The 26,812-nt window shown below is 41.5% G+C and overlaps 1 protein-coding gene across 1 annotated transcript; it reads left to right on the forward strand.

Annotated features, from left to right (window-relative positions):
- Nucleotides 1-295: 295 nt before the first annotated feature.
- LOC105931269 (metal transporter CNNM1) lies at nucleotides 296-26,496 on the forward strand. The gene is made up of 10 exons (XM_012869876.3): nucleotides 296-1,919; nucleotides 10,688-10,831; nucleotides 10,946-11,086; nucleotides 12,456-12,625; nucleotides 12,742-12,832; nucleotides 13,473-13,618; nucleotides 15,371-15,650; nucleotides 17,168-17,272; nucleotides 20,049-20,153; nucleotides 22,646-26,496. Exons 1-10 carry the CDS (start codon nucleotides 479-481, stop codon nucleotides 22,723-22,725), a joined length of 2,703 nt encoding a protein of 900 aa, XP_012725330.2. The 5' UTR covers nucleotides 296-478; the 3' UTR covers nucleotides 22,726-26,496.
- The last annotated feature ends 316 nt before the right edge of the window (nucleotides 26,497-26,812 follow it).

Below are 26,812 nucleotides of genomic sequence, written 5' to 3' on the forward strand. Positions count from 1 at the left end.
TTCTGTATTACTCAGGTAACCTTTTTCCACTTCGAACAAAACACCCTTTGTTTAAGTAGTTTTCAGATTTCTTCAAAGAAAAAACTTAGTCGTATTAGTCCAAAAACATTCTTGAGCAACAACAATCCCAAAACAGACAAGCTACATTTTGTTCATGATTTCTGCTGAAAAAGCCACGAACTCCGAGGTCCGTTTATGCCCTTTTGGATAGAACATTTTTGAATTTAACAGGCATTATGAATCGTTTTAGCGTGAACTTCCACAGAGCGGCTCTGACGTTCAGGTAAGAAGCTCGCGGGTATGTTTAGAAAGTGACGTAATGACGCTGATGGTGCATCTCCTCCTGTGTGTTGCATCGGCAGAATCAGCACCGTCAGAACGGACCGCAGATTGTCCCTCCTTTTCCCACATGGACCGGAACCAGGCGGCATCACGTGACTCCGGATCCTCGGACTGATCCAGTTCCCCACATCGTACCATGGCTGCGACGGATGCGGCCGCGCGGTGCTGCCTCGGCTCGCTGCGGTCCTACGGGGCTCCGCTGCGTCCGTCCCGCTGTCTGTGGCTCCTGCTCTGCCTCTGCTGGCTGCTCCCCGCTCCGTCCCGCTGCCTGCTCGGCTTTCGCCCGGAGGAGACCGGAGCGGAGCTGTCCGTGGACGACGAGGTGCTGAAAGCCACGGAGGGCACTCGCTTCATTCTGCGGGTGTACTACTCCACCTCCACGCAGAGGCTCAATCGCACCGCGGGGACTCGCGCCAACAATGCCGCGCCCTGGATCGCTTTTATCGAGGAGCCAAGTCCTGGCAAAGAGGGACAGGTCCACCCCAAGAGGAACATGTGTATGGACAAGAACGCCAGGACGTCCGACATCGAGGTTTTAGGCTCTTTTAAGTCTGCTTCCAGTCAGAACTCAGTGCTGGTCGAACTACTGGCCAAAGACCTGCGCAGGGGGGAGAAGATAAAGTACTATTCCATGTGTGCTTTCGATGGGTCCAAGTGGGAACACTACCGGACCAAGGACTTCTTGGTCGCCGTAACGGAGCGCTCTGCTGTCCCGGAGCTCTGGTTGCAAGTCCTGGTCTCCGTCCTTCTGCTCGGGCTGTCGGCTCTTTTCAGCGGACTGAACTTGAGCTTGTTGGCGCTGGACCCGGTGGAGCTGCAAGTTCTCCAGAACAGCGGCACCGACACAGAGCAGAACTACGCGCGGAAAATTGAGTCTGTGCGTCGGCACGGAAACTACGTCCTGTGCACGCTGCTGCTGGGGAACGCAATCATCAACGCATCTCTGGCGGTGTGGATGTGCCAGATCCTGGGCATGACCTGGCTCTCCACGGTCATTTGTGCATTTGGCATCTTCTTCATTGGGGAGATCCTTCCTCACTCTGTGGCATCGCGTCACGGTTTGGCCATCGCATCCAAAACCATCTGGGTGACGCGGCTGCTGATGGTGCTCTCCTTCCCCATCTCCTACCCCATCAGCAAACTGTTGGACCTCATCCTCAACCAGGAAATCTCCATATTCTACACCAGAGAGAAACTCCTGGAGATGCTGCGCGTCACAGACCCCTACCACGATCTCGTCAAAGAGGAGCTGAACATCATCCAGGGAGCGCTGGAGCTGCGCACCAAGACCGTGGAGGACGTCCTGACGCCGCTGACCGACTGTTTCATGCTGGCGTCGGACGTGGTGCTGGATTTCAACACCATGTCAGAGATCATGCAGAGCGGCTACACCAGGATACCGGTGTTTGAGAACGACAGATCCAACATAGTGGGCATCCTGTTTGTCAAGGACCTGGCCTTCGTGGACCCGGACGACTGCACTCCGCTGAAAACCATAACCCAGTTCTACAAACACCCGCTGCACTGCGTCTTCAACGACACCAAGTTGGATGCGATGCTGGAGGAGTTTAAGAAAGGTGAGGAGTGTCTCAGCGAGGTGGAGAGAGAAGAAGCAATTTATTAAGTTAATATGCTGACCTAGGATATAAATTATGGTCATTCCTAACAGTCATCCACATTAGTACAGTAATATTGGAGATGGTTATTTTCTCACTACTCTGTTCCTGCTTTAATATATTTTATACAAAATGAAATGTTTTACATTGCCCTTCCTCGGTGTAATAGGTGATATTTTAATAGAAGGAACAGGATAATGATGATGAGTTCAGCCATAGTTATCAGTCAGCACAGTTAATTAAGACAGACTCCCAGAGTCTGTGGGGTGGGGTGTGTGTGTGTGTGGGTCTGTGTGTGGGTCTGTGTGTGGGTCTGTGTGTGGGTCTGTGTGTGGGTCTGTGTGTGGGTCTGTGGTCCAGTGGTGGGTGGGTGGGTGGTTGGGTCTCTTGCTGAAATGAAAGTTAAAGTTTATTGTTAAAGGACATCTCCAGCTACTCATCTTTGTGGATGGTTCAAATATATTCACATCACTTGCACTTTCTCCAGAGTTTTGTTACATTACAAACAAACTTCAGTTTATTTGATTGGGTTTATAAGAACCAACCCAAAGTAGTGCATAACTGTGAATTGTGAGAAACATGATACATTGTATTAAAAATGTTTTACAGATAAAAATCCAAAATGTGTGTCACACACATTTGTTTTCGGACACTACATGAAAAAAAAATGACTTAAAATTTGAAGCCGTTAACTACCTCCTTTGGTAGATTGTGCAACCCCAGTACACATCTAGCTGTTCTGTGAAGGTCTCAGAGGATGTTAGAGAACTCTAGAGAACAAACAGCCTCACACAGACTGAGGAACACAGCAGACAGGTTGTGGTAAGTTTAGAGCAGAGTTAGAAAAAGAAGGAGAGCATTAATCAGAGAGGCAGGCAGGAGGTCCATGGTGACTCTGGGGGAGCTGCAGAGATAAACAGCTCAGATGGGGGATTCCGTTGATACCCAAACCATAAACTTCACAAATCAGGCTTTTTAAACACAAAAACGTGTCAGGCTGTCATACGACAACAGAGTGTCTTCACTCACAGGCTTCTTCTTTACATGCCGCTACAAGAAACCCTTCTTCCCTTTACCGTCAGCATCTACAAAAGCTCTTTGAAGAAACCTGCATAACAAGAGCCACAACAACATTTAATTCCCCTTTGGGGTTAATAAAGTGCTATTTAATTGAAAGTAGCAACAACAAAAAAAGTAAAAAAAAAAGAAAGAATAAATAGACCATCTGCACTGTTTCCTCTGTGATCAGATGTGACCTTAACAGAATTTTTACTCTTACATGTGAAGCGTGAAGTATGTAGAGCAGAAAACCAATACTGGACAGTCTATTCCCATGATGAAACATGGTAGCGGCAGCCCCACATTGTGAGGGCTACTGACAGACGCTGCGAGAGAGTTGTTTCCATCATCGTTGTCTCTCCATGCCACTCTACTCGCCCTGCCCCGTCTCTGCTCCACTGCCGGTTTCCCACACAGCCGATAAGGCCAGAGGGTTGGCGTTAAGCCACACGTTAAGCCTGGGGGTGCCGTTAAGCCACACCTTCAGCGATCAGTGTCCTGCTGCCATAAAGCATTACGGGACTGTATAATATTTGCAGATGGTCATCTCCAGGTCAGGCCGCCACCTCCTGCAGTGTCTCCGACATCCAATCAGATGGGACATTGGCTGTTTTACACAGATTGAGGGGTAAACATTTCAGTCTCTGTGCAAAGCTGATAGAGACAGACCACCGTAAGAGTTCTACATTTGTGAAAGGTTCTATAACGCTAAATGCAAATGTATGCCACTCTTTTCCCTTTTTTATTTGTACAAAATTTGAGAAACGTGTCATTTTTCTTCCACTTCACATTTATGTTTGACTTATTTTTGGATCTACCAAATAACATCCATTTGAAAAATAATTTGATGTTTGTGGCTGTAAATGAAAAAATGTGAGCAAGTTCAAGGGGTGGGAATAATTTTGCCAGACACCGTATACCTAAAGAAGCTGGAGTACTGGAAGGTTTTAGTTACCTACATTAAGCTTTTTATGGTTCAGTGGTCACATTTATTAGACTGTGGAAGAAATATCAAAACATTTGTATTCATTTTCTCAAACAAAGCGCATAAGTGTTTTTTTAAAAAAAAAATCACATCATTTGTTGTCATGACAACGATGTGGAATATCCTAAAATACTCCAGAAAATGTTTAGTTCAGCCTTCTGTCCCAAATAGATGAGTTGGTGAGTCATTTTCTTATATAAAGCTGTAACCAGGCAACCGTTGGGGGTCAATCTAATTTCTTAAATTCCACAAGCTTACACAGATTAAGTGGAGGAGTTGATAAAACAGACTGCTGCATGTGTTTTGGCACAGAAGCATGCCTGGGGAACATAGCTTCAGTAGGCACAGCCCACCCTTGCACCAAAATGAATAGTCATACCCAGTTTGCAGTGCCTCTGCAGTCTCAGTTTGACTTTTTTTTTTGTGGGCTTAAAATGGGTGGGATTCACACTAGCCAATCACAGACCTTGCTGCCTTGCACAGCCTTCCTGCATATCCATGAATGGTGCATAGTCAGCAGTCTTTTCTTTCTGTTGGGTTTGTGAGGAGGACAGGAAGAGAGGGCAGTGAACGGAGGAGGACACCTTGACCATGGCAGACTCTGCTCACAGGGAGCATCTGACAGATCATTAGTCATTTTATGAGGGGATTTAGGGACTTAGTGTACCTCTTCCTGTCTTGAGAGCACCACAATTCTAACAAATATTGAACCATCCGCACGAGCTAATAGTAAAAGTAATCAGGCCTTCTGCATTTTAGATGGCCTGGATGAGATAATCTACACAGAGGATTATGAGTGAAGTATCTCTCTCTCTCTCTCTCTCTCTCTCTCTCTCTCTCTGTCTCTCTCTCTCTCTCTCTCTCTCTCTCTCTCTCTCTCTCTCTCTCTCTCTCCCTGTCTCTCTCTCTCCCTCCCTCCCTCTGTGCTCCTCACATCTTTTTTTCTGCAGGAATGCTGCCTGCCACTGCAGCAGAAAAATTAAGCCAGTCTTTTTCATTGCAATGAAAAGCCTGCAGAAGCTGATGCAAATGAAAAACTATTCTAAATAAAACAAGAAAGTAAAAAACACAAACAAAACGCAGTATCCATATTCACAATGATTCTCGGAGTTAAAAATTCAAGAAAAACACACACACACACACACACACACACACACACACACACACACACACACACACACACACACACACAAACACACAGACACAAATGCACTCCTAGTAATCAAAGGAGAGAAACTGATTAGATTGGATTATGAAATGCGTGACATGATGATGAAACTTAGCAAAATTAAATAGTTGTCGCACATGAAAGTTTTAACACATCTTATTTACCTTTTTCTCTGCACGTCTTGATACTTTTACGTGTGTATTTACTGTGCGTATATATTTTTCAGCAAATTTTTCTATTTCTTCTAAAATGTTTATTATTGGGAGCCTTTTCTGTAAATAATATAAAATTACTCTGTAATATATTCTTTGTACATTTCTACAGTTTTAATTCATGATTATTCAATATTGTTTTCCTAATATGTATTTGTCTTCAATAGAATTACTTCACTAGAGCCGCTCATTTAACCCATTGAGGCGCTGAAACTAATAAATATCCCTCTATGGGGATCATAAAGTTTATCTTATCTACATATTAATGATTGTATGACTGTTCATGTGCTCATTTCCTCCATTGTTTAGGTGGTGGTTCAGCCAATCAGCTTTCTCTGTTTCCACCATCTTCCCTGCTTAAAAGACTATTAAAGGTGCATTCACACCGAACGCGATGTCGGCGGTAAAGTTGCCACTTCTGTGCGCTGTCGCTCGCCTGACACATCACCGGCAGTTTGCATGGCGGGCGACAGCAATTGCACAGCAGTCGACAAGCCAGAAACAGTAGTACAATGCCCTATCTAGTGATGCTTTCACTTAACTGCCACTCCGCCTCCTCACTCTTCTCCAGGCTTGCTTCTTTATGGACTTGTCTCTATAGTAATTATTGGTCATACAACTCAGGACAACCACAGACCACCATTATCAGTTTTTCTTACACGTTGAATGAAAACAGCTTGGTCTCCGCCACGGTCATTCACCCCACATCACAGCCACATCCAGTTCCTGATTGGTTGTCACAGCGCGACAAGACACAAAAGTACAGAACTTTCAACTCCAACCAACATCGCTTCGCATCCATCGCAGGTGTCATGTTGCTCTGACTTCGCTTTAATCGGCAAAAAAGTACCCTCTGCCTCGCTAGAAGAGCATCTGTTGCCTCGCTTTGCATCACATCGCTCCTGTGTTGCACATGTACAGAAGGATATCATGAAAATCTGTTGCTTGGGCCGCCACATTTTGCCTTCGGTGTGAACGCACCTTAAAGGGCCAAGTAACACGTGTGCGAGTTGGAAATTTCACACACAAATTTCAGTCACTTGGCTGGAGGAGGGCAAGCAATTGTCTCCTTGTTGCCCAAGTTCCATTGGAAATGAATGGAGAGGGAGCAACGTCGCTCCCTGCATGACGAGCCCATAAAGTGAAGCCAGAGTGTCACGACACCTGCAATGGATGTGAAGCGACAGCTGTCACATCGCAACAACCAATCAGAACATTTTTACACTTTAGGATCTCTCTTAATGCCTAAGATGCTTTGTGAATAACTTTAGTTCATGCTATCAGCGGGTCTTTTAGTGACTTGGTCTGGGAAAGACCAAGCCACTAATCAGGTAAGTTCTGAGCCAGAAGTACAGTTTATGGGATGAAAAACAGAGTAAATATTGCTAGTGGCAGCAGGAGCTCCTTTGCTGACTTTCTGCAGGAGAGAGAGGGAGGGTAGAAGATAGAAAGACAGGGTCAATATGTCATCTATAGAGAGAAGCATGAAGTCACTGGTAGCAGTAGCTCAGTGGACGACCCCTCCAGGAATGGGTCACTGCTAAACAACAATGCTAGGCAGGATGTAATCTCTGTGGAGGGAACAAATGATGGCACAAATGATTGCAGACGCTGCATAAATATTGAGTAGTAGAGAAAAATAGCAGATAGAGGAGTGTTCTTCCCACAGGCGAAGTCTATAGCTACATGACTACAGAGATGTAGATCAGGCCGCTCTGAGCTTGATCAAAACAGCATGTTCTAGGCCCACTGTCAAGACCAGACAGAAGATCTGATAAATGATGTCATGAGTGGTCCATCATTTCAGAGGATGGGATCTGTTATGGGTGAAGACTGCTGGTCCCAACGATCCAGGACCACACTTACCAGAGCCCTGCTTCTCCAGTCTCACACAACGGGTTTGTCGGCAGGTTTCAGTAAAGCCAGTGTCTGCAGATCCATCAAGACGATATATCTGGTCTCTAAACTATTCAGGCATATTTTCATTTTCCTCAACAAAGGAAGACTGTACTACACTGAGGAAGAACCGGGTGTACAGAGCATTTATCAATTACCACGCTTAGCAAACATCAGCTTTAACAGCTGTGTCATGTAGAAAGTTTACAGTGCCTTGCCAAAACGTTCTGACCCCTTGAATCTTGTCTGATTTTGTCACAATACAACAACAAGCTTCGATGTATATTAACGGGCCTGGAAGGCAAACCTCCGCCCCAGCCTCAGCTCTCTAACAGCTTCTCTTCCAGGATTTCCCAGTGTTTACCTCCATCCATTTTCCTATTATCCCCGATCAGCTTCCTCGTCCTCGCTGAAGAGAATCACCCCCACAGCATGATGCTGCCACTGCCATGTTTCACAGCGGTGATGGCGAGTTCATGGCGATGTGCTGTTAGTTTTTATTTTGTGTACAGGCCTGAAAAAATGATCTTTGTTTTATTTGACCAGAGCACCTTCCATCACATATCCATGATTTTTTAAGTTAAAAAAAACTCAACTTCACTATTATGCTCTAATTTCTGTTGCTATATTGCTTTACATCCCAATAAAACACACTGAGGTTTGTTGTTGTAATGTGACAAAAGGCTGAAAGATAAGAATAGTTTGCAAAGCACTGTGTGGAAAACCTCACAGTGCTTTTAACTGTTTCACCACATTATACATATATGTTTATTTCTTATCATTTTTGCTGCCTATGTAGCATCATGGCTAGCTGTTTATTGTAAGAGATGTTTGCTGATCTTATAAACTTAAAGAAATTTACCAAAATTGAGTAAAATGGTAAAGATGAAATAATCAAAAGGTTTGTTCCTCTGACGTTATTGCAGATATGAAAAAAAAATGCCATTAAACATGTGTAAGACCTACCGATGGTGTGAAACGGGAGCAGTGTGTGTCAGAAGTTCAGTTTCTGTGTAATCTATGAACCACACACCCAGCCATCGCTGCTCCTCCAGCCAGCCATCCCCCCACCTTGCTGCTTCACTGCCCTGCACGTTTTCTTTGGCCCTGCAGTCACATGCAGGGTTGTGTACTGGAGTACAGCAGAAACAGAAGTAGTTTGGAGGGACTGGCAAACCCAGAAATCCAGTTAAGCTGGATTTGGTGGTAAGAAAGTTTAAATGGTGTTTCCATCCAGATGAAAAGAGGAGCCACAGCTCTGCTGTAACTACGTTTGAAAGTAGTGCAGAGACGCTGCCAACAGCCAGCGGCCCTGCTGGATCTAAAGAGTGAATATTTGGCCTGCATGCTAAGCAGTGTGAACGGCACACAGGAAGTTGCCAAGTAACAGCCCCCTTGCTGAGAACAACAACTGCAGCAATGTGCTGGTATGGAGAAGCTTTCCAGAGCTGAGAGCAGTGCTTTTCAAAAAGGCTGCCGGCTGAATTAGACACACATACTAGATAAGAGATACTTCATCCAAACTAAAATCCATCTGTCAGCTCTAATAATAAAAAAAGTTTTAAATGAGTACAGACTGTGATGACAGAGCCTAAAACATTTTTATTTTTTAATGCATTGTTATCCTTCTACAGAAAACCTAAACTTAAAGAAAAGGTTTTCTTCTTCTGAATCATTCACCCTCGGTTTGTCCTGCACTGCTCTGTTCTCCTTCCTAGAGGGGGGAACCTTATAAAATATTCAGTGTGCTGCACTTTCATTTGATGTCCCTGCTCTCTCGTCTCGTTACTCGTTTAATGTTCTCTGTTGAATTTTGCATAATTCAATTGCCAAGCTGCATGAAGGAAGTTTTGGTGGGACAGAAGTTTTGTGGCAGAGGAGAGCAATGCATCTCTCCAAAAGGCCACATGAGCAACTATGATTGTTGTTTCAGGTCGGATCACTGGCTGAACTATGTTATTCCAAAAATTTATTTAATAATACTCTAAATCAATTAAATGCACCAAGCAGTTCTGACAATGGTAATTTTAGTAATTACCTTTATTTAAATTATTATATCTAAAAAGTCAAATGAATAAATCTGCAAGTCCTGGTATTTCACTGTATGCTTAGTTTGAAAATGTTGATTAAAGTTGAATTCTTGGGGAGCAGCAGTCATTCTTCACACGCAGAACCACATTTGGCCTCAGTAATTAAATACCTGCTAAATAATACTTGCCAAACTGGATTGCTATTACTTCGCTTTCAACCCTTTCTGCCGCCTGCAGCACTTTTAGCTCCATCATCTGCGGTAGACGTGAGCACTGACTGCACTGAGACTCCATCAAACATCCTGAATATCTTAACATGCAAAAGTGAGATCATGACAAATGGAAATAATAACCCATAAATAATGCATTCTAAACAGTGTAAAATGTAATCAATTTTCACAGAGCATTTCAACAATTACGGTAGATACTGTGTTGTCCAACACGTGCTTAAAGGTGCTAAAGACTGTAAATAAAAGTCTACATTCCATATTTATTTTCTTCTCTCATGCAAAAGCCGACATCTATGAAGGGTGCTAATATAGCCACCCAAGTAGAAAGAATGGCAGTTTCCTTTGAAATAAGAGCCAGTTAAACAAAACCTCGCGGCTGAGTATTTGGACGTAAGTAAAGGATTAAATGTTCAAGCTTAAATGAAAGTAGAGAGTAGTGTGGTGTGTTGACAGGGCTGAGTGAAAGCAAAGAACTGTTTGGTTGGTTTGTGTGGTTCCGGTGATGTTAAAGCCTTGTTCTTTTTGTTTTTATGCCTGCAAGAAAAAAACAAACACATTTTAAACAATTGATGGAAATGTGATCCAATAAAAATAATAAGTTTAACAAAATAATAATCTCTCAAGAGTTAACGTGGTATCTAAAGTTGCAATTTGTGACAATGTACACGGTGAGTTTACTCCTCATAAGAGTTCATTCAAAGTTCAGCCTAATTAGGAGATAAGTGGTGTTTGTGCAAAACCCAAGTGCAGGTGCTGGGAGAGATGCAGAGTCTCTCTCCCTCTGTGTTCTTTGGAGTAATTCACATCCTGGGGGGCGGGTTGGGCATGGCCTTCACATGTCAGAGTTCTCTACTGAAAATAACAGGAATCAGGCCATTTCCATGTGTGTGTGTGTGTGTGTGTGTGTGTGTGTGTGTGTGTGTGTGTGTGTGTGTGTGTGTGTGTGTGTGCTCTCTGATGGTATAAGAAGGAACTGTAATCATAGTTCAGGGAGAGTCCTATATTGGGCAAGACGTCTGCCAGATCAACGCGTAGGTCTGTGATTTCGATAAAGACCTGACTGAATTAAATGCCAGACATTTGACTTAATATCACTGATTAATGCCAGAAGTTTGGGCTAAAAGTGACACGGATTTGTTCTGCTTACAGGAAAGTCCCACCTTGCCATTGTGCAGCGTGTGAACAATGAAGGTGAGGGTGACCCATTCTATGAGGTGATGGGCATTGTCACCTTGGAAGATGTGATTGAGGAAATAATCAAATCAGAGATACTTGATGAGACGGACCTATACAGTATGTATGCACACACGCACGCACCTCTGGTTGTGCTATATGGGAAGTCATCATGGGATTTTCACCAGCAGAACTATCTTACGCTCATTTTGTGACTGTTGGTTTATGCCTCAGCTGATAACCGCACAAAACGGCGAGTTTCCCACCACGAGAGGAAGCAGCAGGACTTTTCCATCTTCAAGCTGTCGGAAAATGAAATGAAGGTCAAGATTTCCCCTCAGCTACTTCTGGCAACACATCGCTTCCTGTCGACAGGTACCACCTTTCACCTGCAGCTGTTTCTAAAATGAATGCTATTATCTTCCAATATTGAGGGCCTTGCCAACATGTTCATGTCTTTGAAGTCTTTTCCTTTTATGGCACAATTTGTCAGCCACATATTTCAAGTTTAAAGCAGGGTTGGTTTATAAAATAATATCTCAAGATTTTAACAGATCATGGTGCTCTCTTCAGTCCAACATCGGAATATGGAAAGAGTTAGGCACAACTTTAAACTTTAGAAAACATTGACCCTTGACTTAAGATGACAGTAAAGAGCAAGGAGACCATTAATTAGCAGCTGGAAAAAAAAACTGTCACTTGGGAGGAGCTGCAGAGATTCACAGCTAAGGTGAAAGAATCTGATGACAGGCATGACCTTGATGACAGTGTAAAGGAGAAATCCCTGAATACAATATCCCAAAGGTAAAACATGGTAGTAGCAGAGTCATGCTGTGGGGACACTTTATTTAAGCAGGGATAGGAGAGCTCATCAGACTAGACAAGAAGATGTATGGAGCTAAATATGAAATTTTGGTGGAGGTCACTGTCTGGCACAGAAGTTACCCTCATACTTGGAGCTGGAACTGAACAGTTTAGATCAGAGCACATTCATGGGCTAGAATGGCCCAGTCAAAGTCCAGATCTAAATTTGCCTGTGGCTAAGCTTATTATCAAATTATTGTTCACAGATAATCTCCATCCACTCTGACAGAGATTGAGAAATTGTGCAAAGTGGAATGGGCTAAAAAAATAATAAATTCTGGATGTGAAAACCTGAAATACCCTAAAAGACCTGCAGAGCTGTAGCATACTCCACAGTTTTCACATTTTAAAACCATAAATCATTTTTATTTTCACTTTACAATTACTCAGTATTTTGTAAATACAATGGTAAATGGACTGTACTTGTATAGTGCTTTATATAGTGTGACACCCATTCAGTTATACAACAACTGAGATAGTTGGAGCAGGGCTTCAAACCGTAACCCGTCAGATACAGTACCAACTCTCCAGCTCCTTGCTACACTGTCTTGTTGGTCTATCAGACAAAGCACACTTAAACTTAATCTATGCGGTATAAATACTTTTGCCGGGCACTTAATCATGTTGATTTAATGTTGTTGCATGATAGGAACTAAAAAACTGTAAATCTGCAATACTCCCTTTCAAGTGTAAAGCAGTCATTCTAGGCATTGATCTTCTATAGACAAGAGCTAAAAAAAAGTAACAAGAAATTACATTTTGACATATTTACTGGTTATATTTTGAAAAAGTAGAACATGGATGTGCTTTTTAATTTGGGAACTACAAAGTGGAGATGTTTGTAGAGTGTGGCGTGTTAATGAATCACATCCTTCATTAGAGGTGGAACCCTTCAAGCCTGCACACATCTCAGAGAAGATCCTGCTGAGGCTCATCAAACACCCCAGTGTGGTCCAGGAACTCAAATTTGATGAGAAGAACAAGCGTGCTCCGCATCACTTCCTTTTCCAGCGCAACAAACCGGTGGACTATTTCATCTTAGTCCTGCAGGTACCAGCTGCAGTCCTACCCTCCCCCTGGACAAAATGTACTGTCCACATGTCTATGATCTCAACATGATGCATTTAAAGAAACAGAGTGTGTTACTGCGCTGTTTTGTGTTTCAGGGCCGAGTCGAGGTGGAGTTTGGCAAAGAGGCGCTGAAGTTTGAGAACGGAGCTTTTTCTTACTTTGGGGTACCTGCCATCATGTCAACTGGTACAAACACACATACATGTTCTCACCAGGTCTCTCCAGCAGCACATTTCTCCCTAATGTCTAAATCAAGTTTTAGTGTCCTTTATCAAGGCTAAACCGAAAGACACAGCAATTTTAATTCATTAATGATATGAGACTTAAATATCCCATCAGTCCTCCCTTCTTCCTGTAATCTAGCAGAGCAGATTCAGCAACAGTGAGTTCAGTTTTCATTTTGCCTTGCACAACTTGACACATCTGCCTTTTGGAAGTGTCGTCTCTTCTTCTTGGCAGATTCTCTGAGGCTGAACCAGCTTAAATAGGGAATGCGCGCGCCTAGCCACGTTGGGGTGTATCCAAGATGGCTGCTTGGCTGAGGTCTGAAGGCTGCGACCTCCACAGCCATCCCAAACCAAACAAAAATCACCATCGAGACAAAAACACAATAAAGCGTTTTTGCTTTGTCCTGTTAAAACTGTACACACTCAGTCATTGAACTTGGTTTCGTCCAACACAACATAAGCTTTAAATACTTAAGCAAGCTGAACTAAGCCAGGCTAATGGAAGTGGTATCCCTTCACTCCATCAGGATGTAAATAGTTGCAAGGGTATTTTTCTGTGTGGGAGAATGTGCCTGCTTAGTCCCATGTTTCCCTGACAGTCCACAGATCGCCCTCTCACAGCAGCGGCTTGGAGCGCTCTGAGTCCATGCTGTATGCTGTAAGCATGGGCCAGCTGAACGGCGGGGGGAACCTCTACCTGCCAGACTACTCTGTGAGGCAGCTCACACCCCTGCAGATCATCAAGGTACAACCACCTCTCGTTTTGGCAACTTTTAGAATTTCACTTTCTTCTGCTTCAATGATTTGTAAAGATGATGTGATTGGTTGGTTCCAGCCTGAGTAAAATCATAGTTATAGTAATCATAATATCAACATATTTAAAACCAAAAGATTTAAAGCATGTTATTGTATATAAGCAATACGAAAATATTTGCTCTAGAAAAATATGGACACCTCTCCAGTCTCACCTCCATGAGCCCAGTATGTAATTGAGTAGTTAGAAAGGGTGCTTCTTTAACAAAGTCAAGAGTTGTTCAATGGAAAAAGGTTGGCAACGGGAATGTGGAAAAAACCTGCAAATAGATCTTTTTTTTTTACTGTTTTAGACAAAAAAAAGTAGTAAAGCATCATTACACATGCAGCTTTTCATTAAAGCAACAGTAAACTTCTTTCAACAAATGAAAAACATGAAAAACTATAAATGCAAAAGTAACAAAGGCATGAGGTTTTCATCAAACACAACATGTAAAAACAGGACAAAACTAAGTCTTATTCTAGTCACTTCTAGTCCTTTTACCCCCAGTACGCTAAGGGGTAATATTTAGAAGTGCCTGTACTGTGTACCCATTCATACCAGTCCTCTTAAAACATTTAATGCCTATAAATTCTATTCAAATTCCATTCAGTTAAAAAATACGTTATTAATCCCAAAGGAAATGAAAAAAAATGTTTAATCCAGGTTTTCCTGGTGTGTGAAATCCAGACCCTAGGCATGCAGACTGCTTCTAATAACATTTGTGAAAGAATTGGTTGCATTCAGGAGCTCAGTGAAGTCCAGCATGGGACTGGGTCAGGATAGTGAAATTTGCTCACTACTAAATATGCCTCAGCCAACTGCTAGTGGTGGTATGACAACGTGTAGGTGGTTGAGAATGACAGCAGCCAAGCCATGACGTGTTCGGCCACGTAAAATCACAGGGCAAGGTCGGAGGATGCCGAGGAGTAGAGTTTAAAGAAGATGCCAAATTTTTTGCTGAATCTTTTGCCTCCGACATCCAAACTTCATGAGGCCTCCAGGTTGCACAAGAACAGTGCAAAGAGAGCTTCAGGAAACGGGTTTCCATGGCTGAGCAGCTGCATCCAGGCCTCAGATGACCAAGTGCATTGTAATGCATTGGCACTGGACTCAAGAGCAAGTGGAGGCGTTCTCTCTGGAGGAATGTATTATGTCTTATATCTCTGTCTGGCAGTCCAATGGACTCGGCTGGGTTTGCAGTTACCCTGAGAACCGCACTGCTTTATGTCAAGTGTAATATAGCTTGGGGCTGCTTTTGGGCATCGGGCTTGGTCTGTTAGTTCCAGTGAAAGGAACTCCTAAAGCTTCAGCAACCGAAGACATTTCTGATCTTTCATGTTGTCCCCTTTGTGGGAACGTTTTGGAGGTTCCCCTCCGATTCCAGCAGGTCTAAGCACCAGTGGATAAAGCTAGGTTCATAAGGACAGGGATGTGTCAGTTGTGGGAGAACTTCAGTCTTGTCATCTCAACAAGATAAAACTCTTTTGGGATGAATTAAAGCAAAGACTGTGAGCCAAACCTTACTGTCCAGCAACAGTGTCTAAATCACAAATTGAATTGACTTTGTAAAGTGCCTTGAGATGACATGTTGTGAGTAGGAGCTATATAAATAAAATTGAACTGAACTAAGTTGTCTAAAGTTAAAAATGATGCATCATTAAACTTTAATGAAACCCAGAACCCTCTGCTTCTCTACATCAGATCACACGGAGCCACTACCAGAACGCACTAACGGCCACCAGGATTGACAGCTCCCCCCAGACTCCTGATGCAGATACCCGCCTGGCAGAGGCCAACACCCCAACCCCGGATCCTTCAACCACAGACCACGCCGCTACGCTCATGCCCTTTGAGCCAGCCGCAGCCACGCTCCTGCCTCCGCCCAGGGAGCAGAGTCGGCCCAGCTCAGCCCGGACCAGAGGACAGCAGTCTAGTGTCCCACACAGCACCTCTGTACTGAATGAGAAGAACCGGATTGTTCGTAAGTATATTTAAGTCCAGAGATGCGTGCAGGCGTGACAGTAATGAGCACTTTAGGTTGGAGTCAATAAGAGATTATGTGAGTCATGAGTGAAAGACAAACAAAGCTGCTGGCTGAAAGTGATTTGCTTTTTAATCCACTGCAGCACAATATTTACAGTTCAATAACCTCAGAGAGCACAGAGACACATTTAAAAGTCAGCAACTGAGACCGGACGAGAGGAAGATATAAAAGCAAATGGTAATACAAACTGGATACTTTGATCATTTTAATTAAAAATGTATTTATTTAGCACCAATTCACACACTTGTCATCTCAAGGCACTTTACGAAGTCAAATTCAATCAAATCCTCTACACAGATTGGTCAAAAAGTTTCCTATCTAATGATACTCAGCAGATTGCATCGAGTCTTGACAAGCAGCATTCACTCCTCATGAAAAAGCGTAGAGCCATAGGGAGAGTCGTCTGCATGGTCGATGGCTTTGCAGCAATCTCTCAAACTGAGCAAGCATGAAGTGACAGTGGAGAGGAAAACTCCCCTTTAACAAGGAGGAAAACCTCCAGCAGAACCAGAACCAGTGTTAACGGTCATCTACCTCGACCGTCTGGGGGTTAGAGAAGAGCAGAGGCACAGAAGCACACATTGATCCAGGAATCCTTTCTACGTTGTACGATAATGGCAAATGGTCTACCGACACCCCACCTCCCCCTCCCCCTACTCCCCTTGGTGTCACAGCTAACAGAATGCAAGACCGGGTATACCTACTATGAAGACAAAAAAGACAGACAGAACAAAAAGTTAAAAGTTGAAATAACAACAAACAATGCAAATTGTAGGAGAACATGTCTCTGGTCCCAAGGATTACAACTTCTGTCTTGTGTCAGAATTTAAAAGCAGAAAATTTCAAGTATCCCATGCTGTCTGATAATTTTATCATTCAAAAACATATATATAGTAAATAGAATTGGTCCAAGAACTGAACCCTGTGGTACTCCACAAGTGACCCTAGAGTTTGAGGAAGATTTATTATTAACATGAACAAACTGGAATCTGTCCGACAGATAAGATTTAAACCAGCCTAATGCTTTCCACTTAATCCCTACAGTATGCTCAAGTCTTTGTAGGAGAATATTGATCAACTGTATCAAATGCAGCACTGAGATCTAACAGGACAAGTAGAGACACAAGTCTATTATCTGAGGCCATGAGAATATCATTGGTGACCTTCACCAGAGCTGTTTCAGTGCTATGATGAGCTCTGAAGCCTGACTAAAACTCTTGAGATAAGTTCTTACTTTGTAAATGTTCACATACTTGATTAGAAATAATGCAAAACATTGAGCAAGATGTGGGTCTATTATTAAGGTAAGGGTGGAGGTTGCAGCTTACAATGATATGCTAAGTTTGATTTATTTTATACAAGCATCCAAAAGATCAATCGCTAACCGGTCGTGGAACTGCTGTGTGTGCGTGTGTGTGTGTGTGTGTGTGTGTGTGTGTGTGTGTGTGTTACAGGGAGTAAGTCTGACGGCCAGAAGAGCCCCAGTGATTCAGTATTTCTCCGGATGGATGAGATTCCTTACATCAGAGAGGACAGATTAGAGACGGACACACCCTCAGGTTTGTTTGATTCCTCACTGTAAAAACCTGGGAATGTTAAAGATACTGAAGACAAAACTGCTTTTTTGTGTCTCAATGGGTTTATGTGCTAAAAAGGAGCACAGCCAAGTATATCAATGCCTCAGAAAAGGAAAAGTCACCAGACACCAAACCCAAAGCTGACAATCTTCTATTTTAAGAACTCTAAAACTGAAATTTTAAGAACTTGGCAATATGTAGGCTACTTATACGACAAATAAGCTCTCTCCAAGGCCCTGTGAAGTCTGAGGTGAACGATGCACCTGATGGCAGCTGAGAACTATCACAAAAAGTCAGACAGACTAGTCTGTTCCTTAGATGCTGATTCTTCAACACAACTCTGAGATTTTACAATCTTAGAAAACAATGCAGCTCATACAAAAAAAATCCATATTTTTGATGCACAAATTTTAAAACTTCTGTTTTGTGGATCTTCACTAAGCAACATTGTTTTGTCTAAGACGTAGAAGTGAAACTATATTGAAATTTTCTAGTCAAATAAAAACATATAAACAATTCTATAGCTCTTTTTTAACAACACAATTGACTATAAATTCATGTTTTTTAGCCCAACATGTGGTAACTTTTGACATGTTGCCACCTGCTTATTTAGCCTAATTTTAAAACACTGCTTGTCTGCTGGGTTGTTATATAAACCTAGCAGACTTATATTATATTTTCCTCGAGATTAAACAAACATCATGCATATAAATCTGGATTGCTGGGGGGGGGGGGGGGTATTAAAATCATATTTTAAATGTATTTATGAACTCCTCATCCACGTTTATATACCTGCACAACTGAGAAAACTTTCTTCATAAAAACAAGTGATGTACTATGTTCTATGGCATTCAATAAGGCATTTGGCATGTTATGTGTCTTATGTCGCCATGTTTATTGACTGATCTAAATACACATCTTAAATTAATCTAAATGTGAAGAAATTAAAATTATGTGTGGAACATCAAGCGCTATCACATATTTAAACCATTTGTTACTTCTGATGTGCCTCCATTTCTTACTATATGTATATATTGAGGTGGAGGGAGAAGAATAAGTTACTTTTGCATTGACATCACAGTCTGGTTTTAATGTTTTTCCATAATTAATGATCGTCTGAATCTGAAAAATGTTGTGCTCTATAAACCCTTTAGTGTCACCACGTCCTCACTAAATTGTTCAAAAGGCTGCATTTTGCATTCCGCACACTGAGGTGGGAGCATTTTTGTTGGCACAGTGGCTGTATAGCATAGTGTAAAATTAAATAATAATATTATGGGCCATTAATACAACATTTTAGTGGCACGCAGATGCATTACTGTACATGTGGTTCATCAAAGTCACATGTACATATACACACGTACCTCAGGTTTTTTCAACATGGCTAAAATCTATTTTAGGTAGTCTGGCTTAGCTGAAGGTGAAGGAAAATGATGGTAGAGTGTTATTTTCCCAAGCTTGTCGGTCTCCCTACACCTTCAAAACATAAGGCAGACATGTTACAGTGGGATGTGGTTTTTATCTTAAAACACATGGCTGAAAATATATTCTTATTTGTATCATGTAACACTCAAAGATGAATTTATTATGTTAGGGTTTTGAAATGGGATTTTCTGGTCTCAAGTAGTCAGTATCTTAACTGCAGCACATGTATCTCTGGAAGACCACTTATAGAGTGGGATTAATCACAGAATCACTGCTGCTCTGAAAAGATTTAGTGGTTCCTGCAAACACAATTTTAAATTGTTGGACTTCTTCATTTAACAAGTGTAAGTTTTTTTTACCCTGAAGAAGGCATTAGTTCATGCTCAGTTACAATTCAATTCAATTTTATTCAATTTTATTTATATAGCGCCAATTCATTAAACATGTTATCTCAAGGCACTTTACAAATTCACTCAAATTCAATCAGATTATACAGATTAGGTCAGATTATATAGATTGGTCAAAAATGTCCTATATAAGGGAACCCAGTTGATTGCATTAAAGTCACAACAAGCAGCATTCACTCCTGGTGAATAATGCTTCATGTGAAACCTGTGTTGCAAACAGGAGCCAGGGTAACTCAGAGTCAAAAGGGGAGAGGTTTAAAAAATGTGATTAAAGAAAATACTTAATTACGTGACTCTTAAGGCTCCCACATACTCAGACGTACTGTGGGCACACTGTGAGTTGTGCAGACTCCACATTAACTTTCCGCCGACATTTTACCCTTCATAGTCAAGCGTACTGTTTCCTACATTCCTTGTGACATTCCTTGTGACAAATTCCTACAATTCCCACACTCTCTGCAAGCGGAGGAACGGATGGTAAAATGTGTGATTCGCTAGCTGAGCACCTAGAGCATCTTTTCCAGCAGGCTCCCGCCTATCAGTGACAACAGAAGGACTGTGATGCCCTGTGTCCTTGTGACGGCCTGCTGGGAGCAGCTCAGTGCATCAAACTCGGTGTCACATATAAAACAGTTTGATGTAAAGACTTTTTGCTGCTAAGCAGTTTATAGCGTGACACCGTGAACGCGCTTGTAAAAATGTAGCTCTGCACGTACCTGTCTGCGTGGAGTCTGCCTTAAGTATGCACGGACGCCCGCAGTCTAATGTCCGCGCAAGTATGTGGGGGCCTTGACTCCTACTACAGGTAGGATAGGAACTGCATATAATAGCTCTACACAACCCCTTTTCAAAAAATGCAATGTTTCCTTTTTACTGAGATCTGTTCTGACTATCTGGTTCATAATAACGTTTCTCTTTTTTTTCAGACACGGCCTCTGTTCCCATAGAAACAGACACGTCACCTTTCATCAGCACCCTGTCGCTGAGTGGCTCAGAGGATACGTTGGGCAAGAAACTACTGCTCAAACTAAGTTAGTCTCTCCTATACCTTTCCACATATTTGCTTCTATATCCCTGTGAGGACATAATACTTTCTGTAGCAACTTAGTCAAACCTCAACCATCAGGGTTTAATGGTCAACCCTAGCCTGACCTAAAATGTATTATTAACTCTGCAAAAGTAGTAAAACCTACATACTTTTCTCCTTGGACACCAGATAGGACCATGCATGTTTAAGGTCCCCACTATGAAAACAGAAACCCGTGCAGAATAGCCTGCAATTCATTGTCCTGTTCTCTAACTCTCTCTATCGTCCTCACCAACTTAGAATTCTATGAAAGCTCCTCGATACACATAGTTTCCACTATATACGCACCAGCAAACACTCACACATGCTACTGTTTAAACATCAGTCTGTTGAACCTGCCTACTTTGTATTCTTGTGTAGTTTCTTCAAAAATCCTTTCACCTCCAGTCTAAGGCCACCCTACTTAGTTTCCATGGCAGTGCAAAAAGACGTGTTTAAAATAAAAATAAAAACCTAAACAGAATGTGGATTTGTGAGCAGACGTATTCTGTTCGACTGCCGGCCATGTGATTGCTCTCGTTTTAGTCTACAGTGAAACAAAAAGTCAAAGCAAGTGTTCAATACATGAAATGAAGATGGCTGAGTGAGGACATGGGCCAATGCAAAGGCTCCTTTAACCAAGAAATTAACAAAACAAACAAAAAAGTACTTTTTAGAGTTTATTCAGGATTGTGCACATCATAATACATCATGCATTTTAAGCTGCATTTACAACTTGACAAATGGCATTGTTTCTTCTATAATGATGAAATTTATCATCTATTTATATTTCTAACTGGGGAAAATACAGATAAACAAAAAAGTATACTGTGAAAACTGGAGAACATCTGTTGACATCCCTTGTCAACCTATTTGTTTGTTTTTTTTTTGTTTGTTTTTTATGAAACCATGATCACAGATTACAGTCTGGAGCATCTTTATTGCTAATATTGATGACAACTACAACAAAGGTTCAGTACAGAAAAATGAATGAAAAGACATGTTAGCCTGTTCTAGTTGTGTGGCAGAGACAAAGGCGTGGCTGACTCTCTCATATGCTGCTTATTAAGAATTGATTCTATTTTGTTTTGCTGCCTTAACTGCAAAAAGACAACTGCACTGATCTGACTGTTGAATTTACTAGCAATGTAATCACTTTAATCCCTAGATTGTGATGATCATCTTAATATACTGGGCCAAGGAACTTTATATTCATGGTTGTCCACAAAAGAATTCTGTCTTCTGTCTTTTTGGGAGATGAAAATCATTTCATCCATCCATACATACATACATACATCCATTCATTCATTTATTGTCTTCTGCTTATCCAAGATTGAGTTGCTGGGGCAATAGAGCCAGGATAGAAACCCAGACATCCCTCTCTCCAGCTCATTCTGGAGCATCCCAAGGCATCCCCAGGCCAGACAGGATACATAGTCCCTCCAGCGAGTTCTGGGTCTTCCCCGAGGTTTTCTTCCTGTTGGGACACGCCTGGAAAACCCCCAAAGTTAGGTGTCATGGGGTCATCTTGATAAAATGTCTGAACCACCTCAACAGGCTCCTTTCAGTGCAGAGAAGCAGTGGCTCTACGTTGAACTCCCCAAATAGCAGAGCTCCTCACCCTATCTCTACCGCCATCCCAGGGAGGATCATTTATTTACGTTTTTCTTATGTTGTTGAGACTGGAGCAACAGTGTTGCTGAGAACATATATTTGTCACACTTACATAAGAGGGATATATTGTTTGCATAAACATGGAAAGAAATACCATAAAAAGAAGGATGCCTTAAACTAAGCCTTGAGGGACCCCACAGAAGAGACAAGCAGAGCTGGTAGTATGGTCTGCAAGGTTTAAACTGACAAGCAAGATTTTTATCGCTTCAATGTGGTTTCCCATGTGCCTTTCCATTGCATTAAATGAGACTTAAATTTTATCATCTACTATTTCAAATTTAGCAGATAAATCTCAAAAGCAAAATAACATATCTAGGATCATAGTTTAAATAACTATATACGTCTTACAACCTTCAGCACTTTGAATTGTCTTGTTACTGAAAAGTGCCTTATAAATAAACTTGCCTTGCCTTTTTGACAGTGGAAATAAATACAATCCATTCCCATTATGGAGCCAAGTGTGAGCAGATAGACTATGAAGGAGGTCATAATCTGAGGCCTCTGGGATTACCGAGAAGCAGAGCAGGATAGCTTGATGCTGTTTAAAATGTTTTATCTCTTTGCAGATTTAAAGTCAACAAATAGATTTATATTATTCAATTAAATTAATATAATGCAAGAAAAAAAACATTATGCAATGTTCTAACATATTAGAATAGAATAGAATAACAGTTGGACTTTTCAGTCACTTTAGTAAAAATGAACTAAATTATGATACCTAACGCAGATGAAAAAAGTAACCTCTGGTTATAGTTATTTTAATTAGCATGTCTTGTTTTTCAGGTCACAAGAAACGGAAAAAGTCCCGTGAAGGAGACAAGACCCCCGAGGACATTTCAGAGCAGCCTCTGGTGAAAACCTAGCAGTGTCTGTGAAACAGAGCAACACTCCATCACCTGATGGTTACTTACGTTGTTTGTAAAGACTACAACTATCAGAGTTTTATCTGAAAACACTGTCCGCACGCGTGTACTGTTGGGGACTTTAAAGTAAACCTACCAGGAACTGCTGCAAGGGTTGGTGAACAATATCATTCTTTTGACTTCAGGTTGTGAAGTAGAAATAGGCATTAAACCTTAGCGTCCCATCTTCATCGCTCCACATTTTTCACATAAAGCTCTCATACAGTTGCTAAAATAAGTATTGACCACATCAACTTTACCTTCGTTAAATATATTTATAATAGTTAAATTGATATGAAATTCACACCAGATCTCATCCATATGTGTAAATGAATCAAATTAATAAGTCCATAAATAAATTTATGTGTAATGAAGGGGAATGCTGAAGAGAATAAATATTGAACATTGAATATTGAAGAAAAGGATGTAGAGAAAAGGCATAGAAAGCATAGAGAGTAGCTGAAGTCTGCATTTACAGTAGACTGTCTGCAAGATGAATTCTGGCTGTATTTGTGCGCTCACAAACACGTGAGAATCCATCGTGTCCCCCTCTCACTTCAACCGTTTGTGACCGGCCCAAAAACGGTTTAAGCTACATACAGCTGTGACACAAGTAAGAGCTGCCGAGCCATAGTAAACATGGCAGCGAAGGAGGACGAACGCGTAGCTGCTGCTATCACATCCGTTCGGTCCGAATCCACGATTTCTTATTTTAAAGACGAAAAGAGAGAAGTGCCTTTACCAGCGTAACTTGTTGTGGTTTCTCATCTGACACCCTGATTGGCTAAAACCAACCGTGGGTTGGCCGGCACTGGGTGTTGCCTCGTCCAATCAGCTTAGAGAGTTCTGCTGAATGTCCTTCCTTTCCTCAAATTAATTTGTTGAATTCGACTCCTGAGATTAATCTTAATGTTGGAAACATAAAAATAATAGAAAGGGCTGCCGCTGCATTGATAAATGTTCCAGTGAGCTGCAATGGAGTCATAATTCAGAAGTGAAAAGAACATCATTTAAACATAAACCAGCCACAGCAAAGGAGCACACCAGGAGACCTAGAAGTAGCATGTTCAGTTTGTCCCATGAAAACATTAAGTAATACATTTAACTGCAGATTTGGACAAGCAAATAAAATACTAGCAGAGAATAGTCTGGTCAGATGAAGCCAAAGTTGAACTCTTTAGATGTCATAAAACATACCATAAGTGGAGGGTATCTGCACATCACTCCACAAAGCTCATGCTGAAAGGCATGTTTGCAGGTGGGAACATCATAATATGGGCTCCATTATAGCGCAGGGTGCTGGGAAAGGTCATGTAGCTGAGGGAAGAATGGGTGTAGAAATATAGCACAGTATTCCTGAAAAGAATCTGAATAGAAAGCATGTGTGGATTTCCAAGCAAGGCAATAGTCCTTAACATACAGCTACAAAACCTCTTAATTGGTTTCAAAAAAAGAAATGAAACTGCCAGAGTGGTCCGAAACCAGAACTATGTCCAACTGCAAATTTTTAGACAGAAGCAAAGATCAGGGGAATAAGAAGGACTCTGAGAACCTTCAAGATTTGAAAAGTGTTTGCCTCTAAGACTCCCACCGGAGCAATCCTGATGACAAGTTTCTCAATGCAAGAGATTTCCTACGGTTGTGATTACTGAACAAGGCTCTTATTTAAAAGAATATATATATATTTCAGTCTACTGTGTATTCAATAATTTTCCCCTGTCATACAATCTGTCACCCAGAACTTCCTTACTTGAATAATTTGCCTTGATTTAGTTGTATGTGTGGATTGTTCGGCTTGTTTTTAAGATCTGGTGTGAAATTCATGTCAATAAAAACATTTTTTATATATATATTCACTGAGAAGAAAATGTTGAATACATATTTTATGAAGTTTTGAAGGACTGACTGAATGTAAAGCAATATGTAGATCTTCCTACCTGTAATCTCTCCTGGGTGGAGCTAAAGGGAATGGTGGTAGAGAGGAAGCACACCAAAGACTCCAAAGATGTTGCTATTTTCTGCAAACTGCTCCAGGAGACACCCAACAAAACAACACCGCTCACTTCATTTTGATGTTTTTGCAGCTAAACTTTGCTTCATGAATTGTTCTTACATACTAACACCACCTGAGTGCAGTCTATGAACCTGCTCTCTTTTCTTTTCGTTTTTTGGCCTTTTCAGAGTTTATGTCTTGTTCCATTGTTTAAATGTTTCCCTCCAGTTTCCTCTGATCTGAGGAGCAGCCGTTTGCAGGCTGCAGACACTTTCAACAAAGAACTGAATGTTTTCAGAGGCCGATGGTTCTCTGTTCCTCCCAATTACGCGTACCCGGAGGCACCTTGAAGCAGCCGACGTCAGCGACATATATTAACCTAAAGATCCTGTAACTGAAAGAGATTGCTGTAATGCCGTATTTCACAAGACGCTGGTGAGCGTAATATTAATTTAGCTGCTGGTAGTAAAATACTTTCCATAGAATGAAATGAAACATCAAGAAAACTACATGACTTCCCATAAAATCCAACAAGCCAGCCGATGATTGTTAGAGGACTGCAGTGTATTAGCTGTTTAGCTGCGATCACTTAAGAGTGATCACACACAATATTGCTGAAAGTATTCACTCCGCCATCCAAATCCTTATATCCAGGCGTGCATTTGGTGGCCACAGGGGCATGAAATCCCTCACCTAGGCAGGCAGATCCCTTCTAAAAACATTTGTGAAAGAATGTGCCCCCACCCCCCCTTAGGAATTTCATTATGGTACTGTGACAGGAGGCAACTGTGCATTAGGTCCCATCATGAAATCTTCTCACAACTAATTGTCATACAATAAACCGGTAGTGGTGTTAGAAGAATGTGGAGGACATTGGGGACTAGAGCAACTTTGCCCAAAGAGCAGAAAGCCACGTAAAGCTACAGAAGTCACTGACTGTCTCCAGACCTCCAAACTCAGTGGTATATAGTGATGGAAAGTTGTTTCAGGGGTTTGGTTTGAAAATGTTGTCCCAGTTAGAGGACCTCTTAATTCTGCAGTAAATGTAGTAAATGTCTGGGGCAGAGGTGCCCAGAACCTGTCCATAATGAAATGGATGAGTTAGTTTAGACTGGAGACTGTGAGCTTGGCCGTCTCATCCAGCATTGGTTAGCTGACCTCAGGAATGCTCTCTTTAAAGGACTCGTCAAATATTTACCTAAACACACTCCTGATCCCTTCCCAGATGACTAGAAGCTGCTAGAGCTACAAAAGGGGGCCCGACGTCATATCAAAGCTAAAACATTAAGTGTGGTATGTTGTAAGGTTTGTGTGTGTGAAGCTAAGCATTTAAAAACTTTTAGCAACTTACTGCATGTGACAGCTTGTTTCTGCTGCCCCCAAGTGGCCACAAGGTTTTCTGCAACTATTATGAATTTCAATGAATTACAAAAAACTTTCAGCTGTAGGTTTAAGGTTATCTTTGCAAATATAACTCATCTGAATCTTTGCACTGTGGATCTAACACCCAGAATATGAATATTTGGAGTATGTTCATGATAATTCTAAAAACAGTTGTCATTCACAATCTTCTACTCAGTAGTTGTTGTTTTTTTTTACTTTTGGCAGCATTTCTGTGTTTTTGCCTCTTCATTTAACAGATTTGTGAAAGGTGTTTTCCACCTTATATTAATTAGACACTTCTTTTATCCGATGGATATAAGACAGGAACTCAAAGAAATAAAAAATATTGCATCTGAGTTATTTTTCTTTAATATGGATTTATTCAACCTGTGTTTTCTATGCACTGAACCACTTTAAACCCCACCACAGGTGCTGAGCCTTTCCTATCAGAGCCTTTTTAATTTTCAATGTAATTCGTCATTTCTGTGTATTCATTTCTGAAGGTGAACTGAGCTTCTGGATGACAGGACTGATAACTTAATCAGAAACTTGTTTTGTTTTCTTATAGGATCTATATCTGAAAATTGCTTGTAATATAAAAGTTGGTTTATAAAGACAGGAAAGTTTTTTTTGGCTTAACAGTTAACCTTAACAGTTTTAATGTTAATATGA

Source organism: Fundulus heteroclitus, chromosome 5, assembly GCF_011125445.2.
Source record: "Fundulus heteroclitus isolate FHET01 chromosome 5, MU-UCD_Fhet_4.1, whole genome shotgun sequence".
NCBI lineage: Eukaryota > Metazoa > Chordata > Actinopteri > Cyprinodontiformes > Fundulidae > Fundulus > Fundulus heteroclitus.